The sequence below is a fragment of the Triticum dicoccoides genome, chromosome 6A (genome assembly GCF_002162155.2).
Source record: "Triticum dicoccoides isolate Atlit2015 ecotype Zavitan chromosome 6A, WEW_v2.0, whole genome shotgun sequence".
In the NCBI taxonomy this organism is placed as follows: Eukaryota; Viridiplantae; Streptophyta; class Magnoliopsida; order Poales; family Poaceae; genus Triticum; species Triticum dicoccoides.
The window spans coordinates 2,286,646-2,296,379 of record NC_041390.1 but is presented as its reverse complement, the minus strand read 5'-3'; the positions used below and the strand labels follow the sequence as shown (position 1 = coordinate 2,296,379).

The following is a 9,734-nucleotide window of genomic DNA, read 5'->3' as shown; positions in this document are numbered from 1 at the left end:
GATTGTCTGGGTACTACAATCGCTTGAATCAAGTGGGAGTTAATCTTCCAGATAAGATAGTGATTGACAGAATTCTCTAGTCACCATCACCAAGTTAGTAGAACTTCGTGATGAACTATAGTATGCAAGGGATGACGAAAACGACTCCCGAGCTTTTCATGATGATGAAATCGATGAAGGTAGAAATCAAGAAAGAGCATCAAGTGTTGATGGTTGACAAGATCACTAGTTTTAAGAAAAGGGCAAAAGGAAAAAGGGGAACTTCAAGAAAAACAGCAAGCAAGTTGCTGCTCAAGTGAAGAAGCCCAAGTCTGGTCCTAAGCCTGAGACTAAGTGCTTCTTCTGCAAAGGGACTGGTCACTGGAAGCGGAACTACCCCAAGTGATTGGTGGATAAGAAGGATGGCAAAGTGAACATAAGTATATTCGATATACATATTATTGATGTGTACTTTACTAGTGTTTATAGCAACCCCTCGGTATTTGATACTGGTTCAGTTGCTAAGATTAGTAACTCGAAACGGGAGTTGCAGAATAAACAGAGACTAGTTAAGGGTGAAGTGACGATGTGTGTTGGAAGTGGTTCCAAGATTGATATGATCATCATCGCACACTCCCTATACTTTCGGGATTAGTGTTGAACCTAAATAAGTGTTATTTGGTGTTTACGTTGAGCATAAATATGATTTGATCATGTTTATTGTAATACGGTTATTCATTTAAGTAAGAGAATAAATTGTTGTTCTGTTTACATGAATAAAACCTTATATGGTTACACACCCAATGAAAATGGTTCATTGGATCTCGATCGTAGTGATACACATATTCATAATATTGAAACCAAAAGATGCAAAGTTAATAATGATAGTGCAACTTATTTATGGCACTGCCGTTTAGGTCATATTGGTGTAAAGCGCATGAAGAAACTCCATGCTGATGGGATTTTGGAATCATTTGATTATGAATCACTTGGTGCTTGCGAACCATGCCTTATGGGCAAGATGACTAAAGACTCCGTTCTCCGGAACAATGGAGCGAGCAACAGATTTGTTGGAAATCATACATACTGATGTATGTGGTCCGATGAATATTAAAGCTCACGACAAGTATCATTATGTTCTGTCCTTCACAGATGATTTGAGCAGATATGAGTATATCTACTTGATGAAACACAAGTGTGAAACATTTGAAAAGTTCAAAGAACTTCAGAGTAAAGTGGAGAATCATCGTAACAAAAATAAAAGTGGAGAATTTCAGAGTAAAGTGGAGAATCATCGTAACATTTGAAAAGCGTGGCGACGATGGAAGTATGGCTCCCACAGCGAGCTATCGGGGGTGTACCTCGGCCCTTCTCTCGCCGCCAGCGGCAGAGAGGCACGGATACGGTCGATCTCCGCACGCCCGGCCGCCCTAGTGGGCGGCAGTGGCACCGGAACCCCGCCAGCGCTTACCCTCCACGCCCTGGGCACCCGCATGTCCGGCGGGACCGGGTAACCGGTCTCATGGAGAAGCCGGGCTTCGTCCTCGTGAAGGTGGCGGCGGCCGAAGCCGTTCGCCGCGGCGCCATCGCCTGGGAAGCGCTCGGCAATTGGGTGAACTGGAAACAGCGAGAAGAGAGGGAGGAACGGGGGCGTCGGCGGTGGAGAGCGAGGTGTGTGTGTGGCTCACCGGTGCGGGAGGGGCGGCTTATATAGGCGGCGCTCGCGTGGCCGCCATGCATACGCGTGGCGGGCGAGTGGCGCGCGTCGTCCCGTCTTCACTGCGCCGCCCGTGAGGCATCAATGGAGGAGGCTGACCGGCGCGGCAGCGCGCGGCAAATTTGGCATTGATTCCCCCGCGGGAACCGAGGCGATGAGGACGACGAATCGACGAGAAGAGCTGACTCGCTGCCAAGGATGGCCCGTCGATTTTCGCACCAAAAACGATTCGGCCGGCGCCCCCAAGCGCCCCAGCGCGCAAGGTTCGTTCTGGGTCCGCCGACGCTAATTTCGGCCCGAGCCGGGGAAAAAAGGGCCTTTGGGGATGCGACTGGGCCGATTTTTCGGCGCCGGTGGCCAAAATATCGTCTAAGAGGCCTTGTTTGGGGGCATGGCTGGAGATGCTCTAATATCCTCGTGGAAGAGGCATGCAGTAGCACCAGTCCTCCCATCATGGTGGAGACCACAGCCACGACGCGCTGCTCCTACGAGTGGCCCTCGGCCCGGCTCTCCGTAGCACAGCCGCATCACGAGGCAGAGGAGGCCCCTAGCACCTGCCGCTGTCGGCGACCTCAACAACGTCGATGCGGCTTGACGCCAGGCCTGCACGCGCAAGCGGAAGCCTCGGCACGCTCACCGTCCACGACGACGGCGACCCATGACGCCCGCACTCGCACGTTGCCCCCAACGAGACGGCGACCTTGGCTGCACCGACCCACTGGAGGCACGGCTAGCGCATAGTGCGCACGGTGGCCCTCGGTCCCGATTCCTCTGCTCCCGGCTGAGATGTGCCCGGCGCACGCGGCGGCCAGCGGTCTGCGTCGCGCGGTGTCGCTCCCCGGCACACGGGCGCGAGGGAGCGAGGCGGCCAGGTCCGACTGGCAGAGCCCCCTCGCGTGTGGCATGGCGGCGATGGGCAGCGGCGCCATGGTCGTGTGTGAAAGGGGTCGAAGCTGCTGGGAATTTCCTATTCGTGGAACGGGAGCCACGACAAGTGAATATGTGGTGATTTGCCATGTAGGAGTATTAGGAAAAGGGTGTGTCTAAGGCACATCTAGATGTGCTCTAGTTATTGCACATCTAAGTGAGTGAATCAAATATAAAGAGGAAAAAAAAGAAAAAAATATCCTCACGAATCTCAACGTAAGATCAATGACATAGGACTTAGATGTGCAATACTTATGGCACATCTAGACGTGCTTTAGCAAAACTGTTAGGAAAGTTCTGATTCCATCATGATGCAGGAGTATTAGTAAATTGGATTTTTTTCCTTTAAAGTCGGTTATTTGTTTCCTTAAAATTTGTTATTTGTTTCCTCTAACAAATTGTATTGATGAGATGGATCGCTTGATTTGGATAAGTTAGCAAAGTTAGGATCTGTCTCTTTTTGTACAGTAGGAAAGTGTTTGTTTACAAGAAAATAGTGGAGAAAAAGTATACCGGTCGGATGGTGGGAAGGGAGACAAAAAAAACCAGACAAAAAAACCAGTCAAAAGTGGAGGACTATTCAACCAACTCGTCCATTAAGAGTAGAGATAAAATAAAGTGTGAGTTCCACTTGATCCCAACAGCGTTCTTGTTTTCCTGTAAAATTATTCGCTTGCTTACTCTTGACAAGTGGATCCCACACTTGTCATTGTGAGATAGAGAGAGCTGACATATGGGTTTAAGGGTATTTTTGTCATATAACATGATCAGGTTTGACTTGGCAATAATGATGTTCAATGGCATTTTTGAGCAAACAACCAATGAAATAATGGTGTTTTTTAGATATCTAAGGGCATTTTTGAGCAAGCATCGCACGAAAATGATGACATTTTTTAGGAGTTATAATTTTTAATGGCAAAACTGAGTAGTGGGGCACAACTGCATAATAAAAGAAACCTTTATTAAATAGTAACGACTCTCAAAGTACAAATAATATCTCAAATAGCCAAACGAGAATAAGAACTCATACAAATAGCCACAACTGGCAAGATAGGACACTGTGCCTAAACACCTATCATATTATTGGACCACTATCCAAATCGATAATATATAGCCCATGCTATCATCTCCCTTCGGTTGCACCAAATGTGATGGAGGTCCAATAATAGGATATGGTACATATACAGCAGCTAGACGATATGATGGGTCATACCTTGACGAATCACGGAGGCCAAGATAGTCCATCGGTGATTTTTCTTTCACTCTTGCTGCCTGCTGCATGCTCATTGTGTCAACTTGATCTTATATATTTAATTTAACTTTTTCTTTGGTTTGGATGCAGCCTGGTTCGACCGCTAACCATGACACGGAAGCATTGTTTGACCATAGTGAAGCTATATTTGACATAACAGACCAAGTTGTGCCTTCTTCACTGGTTAGCCTCTGCAAGCAGTATGACTAGTGCGGTGTGCGGCTGGTCGACCCTTTGCTGGAACCGGTGGCAGGCGAACTGTACCTAGAGCTGATTTACCTGCCGTTGTGCCATGGCGGCCATGTTCCAGATGGCAGCAGCGAGGTGCTGGTGCTGTCAAAGGGTGCATGCCATGAGGGCCCTCCACTGGATTTACACAACATCCATAGTAGCAGCGCGGCTAGTTTCACCGTATCTGCAGCAGTTTCTGGATCAGGGGCGCTGTCTAGCTAGAAGAAGTATGATCTCAAGGGTATGCTCGGCTGTCACTTGAGGCTTTCACTCGTGGTTGTGCATTAGTCATGACAAGGTGTACTAATAGTCTAGTCAGTAGGTAGGTTTTTGGTCAGCGTGGGTGGTGAGACGTTGAAGGATCCGCAACAGGTTATTTGTTGTGATGAGGAGGCAGACAGATATGGAAGGAAGGAGGATGAGAAGATGTGAATATATTAGGAGCCGAGAGTCCCTCCCCTTTAGTTTGTTAGTGACTGCATGGAGAAGCATTGGTTGGTTGTTGAATGGAGATGTGACTATTATTGGCAGGTTGGGAGGGAGAGAGAGAGGGAGAGAGAGAGAGAGAGAGAGAGAGAGAGAGAGAGAGAGACTAATTTGTTGAGGTAAGAGTTGACTCTTGACTAATTAATTGGTTGGTTGTATGTACCGTACTACTTTATCGAGACCGAGAGAGATGATGCACTGTCGTCATGTCATCAAATGAATAAATCAGCCAAGCAGTATCAACAAAAAAATGACATTATAGCCTAGGCAGCATCTTTCAGTTTTTTACAACGTTGTGGCAAAAATGAGGACGTGGAGTATGTTGGCTCGAGCTCACATGAGCTCGCGTGAACAGATTTGAGGCTAGAAGCATATGCCGGTGGGCAGGGATGCGTGTGTGTTATATAGAAAAACCAGATTACAAGATTAGGTTAATTCGCTTGAGCTTTATCCACGCCCTAGCTATACAGATATTGGGATCAATCTCAAGTGACTAACCATGTACAACAAGAACAAGAACACACTCACGCCCCTTCTAGAGTATTATATTCGGTTTATACACTACCGAGTACAGGTACAATTCCAATAATAATAACTATCACATGTGATCACGCTAAGTTACAAACCAAAGAGACCATTGCACACAACGGTGATTATTGAAGCTATTCTTATATCATTAGTATCAAGAGATGTTCGAGCATTTGAGATCTCATCCTTGACGGATTTTTCTTACCAATGAAGCCCAACCCACAACAACTTGCACGTAAGCTCGATCATAAATGTGGTCCATAAGTGAGAACCAGCAAACCCTCCATTTCCTCTTGAACAGTAAGCCACAAAAGACAACCCAGAGACCTAGTACAAATCCTAAGCACATGCTGAGGTACAATGAAACAACATCACTCATTCCTTCAGCATGCTCTTGAGGAGCATATGTAATTATGTCTCTTCGTGAGCAATTCCTTGTGAGAGGTGGGCCACATAGACCTGGGTTGCCAATGTAGATGGACGCTTGGTCCTCTAGAGTTCTTAGTTGGTTCCCAGAGGGTATAGTTCCGGTCAGGTCGTTATATGACAAGTTCAAGTGGCTTAGTGATGTTAGAGCTGATAAACTTGTAGGAATTGCACCGGATAGCTCATTATGTGAGAGGTCAAAAGACTCCAATGCATGTAGTTCACCAATAAATTGGGGTATTATGCCAGTCAAACTATTCCAGGAGAAGTTTATGTTCTTTAATGCAACGAGCTTTCCAATTTCTTGAGGAATTTGTCCTGTCAAACTGTTGCAAGAAAAATCAATGTTCACCATATATGCGATCCCTTTGGTATATTCAAGTTGTTGACCTTTTATGTTCACCAATAAACTATCAGTATAAGCCTGAGCATACGCGGCCGCAGATAAAACTTTATAATCAGTGAGATTGAAAAGGCCACCACTATTATTTGAAGTAAGTGTCATAGCTATGAGATTCTGAAGCGAGCGTGGTATGCTCCCTGATATGTTGTTGCATGAAATGTCTAAAAACTGAAGCCCCTTCATCATAGTTAGTTGACTGGGGATGCCACCAGAGAACATATTTGAGCGCAAACGCAAAAATGCCAATTGTGGTAACTTTGACGCGATCCATGTTGGTATTCTCCCAGAAAATTTATTGTACGCCAGATCCAAAAACTGTAGCTTTCTGCATCTCTGAAGAAATAATGGGAAGGCTCCTGAAAGACGGTTGTTGTTCAAGTTAACTAAGGTAGTATTTGAGGTTTTGAGTCCTTGAGGGCACTTGGTCAATGTCCCATTTAGCAGGTTTTTTGATAGGTCTAGAAATAGCAAGTATTGCAACTGAAACAGGGAGCAGGGAATAGTGCCAGAAAAGGAATTGTCAAAGAGAAGCAGTACTTCTAGCTTTGATGCTCCTATATCTGATGGCAATGCGCCTGATAGATTGTTTCTAGATAGGTCCAGTAAGCGTAGACTATTTGTAAGTGGTGGAATCGGGCCAACAATATGGTTAGAACTGACGTCCAGTACTTCCAATTGAGTAAGTTGGGAAAATGTAGGAAGCATGCCAAAAAGGCGATTTCTTGACAAATCCATATACCTAGTATTGGAATTAGCAATCCAGACAGGTATGTTATCATGTATGCTTGTGTTTGAAACATCAAGATAGGTGATCGTTGGTTGGTTAAGCCATGCTGGAAACTGGGGCCCTACTATGCAAGATCTAAGGCCTGCTGAGACTAATTTGAATGGAGGCTTCCATGTACTGTTGACCTTCACGGTTAAGGAATTTTCAGAGATAAGTAGGAATTCTAAGGTGGTTAGATTTGTGAAATGGCCCTCTGTGATTGTACCGTGCAGGTTGTTCGAGCTTAGCGATAATCTACTCAAACTTTTGAGCTCCCGTATACCAACTGGTATCTCTCCAGAAAGCTCGTTTGAGTCGAGGAAGAGCGTGTTCAACCTGTTAAAGTGCCTTAGACGAGCTGGTAAGCTCCCTTTCAAATTGTTGTTGTCCATAACCAGCTCCTGCAGTGCATCTGATGGCAACCGGTGCAGTAGCTCTGCCACATCCATGTTGATGAAGTTGTCTTGCAAAAAGAGTTGTTGTAGTGTCTTCAGTTTCTTGAAGGTCAATGGCATGGTGCCAGTGAACTTGTTCGAATAAAGTAACAAGTGTTGAATGGAGGTCAAGTTCCCCACCGCGTCAGGGATTGGACCATCAATTCCACAGTCATCTAGGAAGAGCGCTTGGAGGCTAGGCAGATCCCAAACCAAATTTTTGGCTCCAAGAGATGCGTTGAAGGAGTTTCCAGAAAGGGTGAGGGTCTCCAGAGATGTGAGATTGGAATGTGACGGGGGAGGCATGGTGTTGTGAAGCCTACAAGAACTTAAATCAAGGTTTATCAAACTGGGGAGCATGTTAATAGCATGAGTCCAGTGGACAGCGGCGCTGAGGTCCACCTCAGTTATGATGAGGACCTGCAGCTTCGTGAGGGACGAAACCCAGGTGAGATCAGGTGAGTAAGCATTTTGCGGCATTCTGCTGAGATCAAGGCTGACCAGGTTCGAGAGGTTCCCGAGGTGGCGAGGAATCTGACCACCGAAATTGGACGAAGAGAGGTCGAGATGTGTCAGCCTCCTAAGGGCGCCGATGAGCTTCGGGATGGGTTGGCCGCCAAAGTCGTTGCATGAGAGGTATAGCTGGTTCAGATGTGTGAGATTGGAATGCATCTGGTGAGGCATATTGTTCGGAAGCTCACAAGCACTTAAATCAAGGTATGTCAAATAGGGGAGCATGTTTATAACATGAAACCACTCGGCGGCAGAGCTGAGGTCCACGTTACTCATAGCGAGGACCTGCAGTTGCCTGAGGCGCGACGCCCATGCGAGATTAGGTGAGTAAGAGCCATATTCCATATACTCGAGCTGAAGGCTGACCAGGTTCGAGAGGTTGCCGAGCTGGGGAGGAATCCGGCTGCCAAATCTTGAGTAGGAGAGGTCGAGGTGCGTTAGGCGCCCGCGCCCGAGGGCGCTGATGAACTCCGGGATGGGTTGGCCTCCGAAGTTGTTGTATGAGAGTTCCAGCTGCTTCAGATGTCGTAAAGTTAGCAAGGAGGAGCGTATCTCACCTCCAAGGCTGTACGTGTCCGAGATGTATATGCTGCTGATTCGCAGCTTGACAACGTGGCCGGTCCGGTTGCTGCAAACGACGCCAGCCCACCGGCAGCATTCCACACCTCGCCATGACGATAGGAGGTTGCTTGGGTCGTAGAGGCCGTCCCTGAAGTCGAGAAGCGCGTCCACGAGTAAAACTTGCACCACGAGTTGAGATTGAAATCAATAAAGAAATCAACAGGTACGTATCTCGTACCTGTGGCCATCAATCTCGTCTAGCGATTCGTGTGTGCGCGGTTGTTATATTCTGGCCGGCGGCAAGAATCGATCAACAATATCGAGCTAGCTAGCTTGGGCGTGGCTAGAGTAAATCAGGCTAGCTACCTACAGCGCATCTCGGCGTAAAGCTTTGTCTGTCATCGTCGTTCGTATCACCGTCGCTGGAAGTATTCGGTGTGGGGACTGGCCCAACATCATGTGCATAATAAGTAAATTAATATGATTGAGTGGCATACCAGAAGGGTGCGGTGAAATATGGTGTGGAGTCGAATGGCGCAATTCCACATTATTGGAAGAGGTAAGTTAATTAAGATGAATTTCATGTAGCGCTGTAAAGGGTAAATAAATTAATATGATTTAGTGGCGTGTTAGAAAGATGTGGTCAAATATCATGTGGTGGGAAAAAATTGGCTGGATGAAGAAAAGCTATGGAGAAACATGGTCGGAGGGGGACTACCAATTGACGAAGAGTTCTCCCTAACAAAAAAAAAAGGAACACTACTTATTTTGAAAGTAGTACTACTCGGCATAAAAATATAAGACCTTTTTTGAAATTACAGTGTTAAAAAACACGCATTGTGATGATGCGTCAAGAAAGAAAAACACGCAATGCGATGGAGGACCAGGAAAAAAAGAACAACGCTAACACCCGCACATGTGGTGGGAGCCAAAACCGCCCACACGTACTGCGCCATGTCACCACATGCATGCACCTCGGAATCTTTTTAGATTTTCAGTTTTTAAAACTTTTTATCTCTTAAATGAAAAATCCGATCGAAGATCCGTTTTCACCATTAAATTTTTCACGACGAGATCTTCAAAACTAGATCTCATATTAATATATTTCGACGAAATTTTTCTTGAGTTAAAAATTGTCATGTCTATTGCATATAAATTGCCATGGTGTTTACACTGAAGTTGCCATGACATGTTTCAGCTATTTTTTTCTACACTTAAGAGTAAATTTTGACATATTATAAAATGGGAAATTAAGAAACTAGACTTGCCATGAATCATAAACTAAATTTGCCATGATACATGCACTTAAAACTGCCATGGTTCATACAAAAAATAATTTTCATAGTCAAAGTACTAGAATTGCCATCATAAAAAAACTAAAATTGACATGCTCTACAAACTAAAATTGCCAGATGGCAACTTTAGTTTAAACACTATGGCAACTACAGTGTAAACATCATGGCAACTTTTGGGCAAAAAAAAAATTCGTCGAAACATATCAACATAGGGTC

The 9,734-nt window shown here is 45.6% G+C and overlaps 1 protein-coding gene across 1 annotated transcript; it reads right to left on the bottom strand.

The window, feature by feature from the left end:
* Window positions 1-5,301: 5,301 nt before the first annotated feature.
* LOC119318883 (receptor-like protein EIX1) lies at window positions 5,302-8,471 on the bottom strand. The gene is made up of 3 exons (XM_037593446.1): window positions 8,462-8,471; window positions 8,122-8,402; window positions 5,302-7,746 (listed from the first exon to the last, which is right to left on the bottom strand). The coding sequence occupies exons 1-3, from the start codon at window positions 8,469-8,471 to the stop codon at window positions 5,302-5,304; spliced, it is 2,736 nt and encodes a 911-aa protein (XP_037449343.1).
* Between the last annotated feature and the right edge of the window lie 1,263 nt (window positions 8,472-9,734).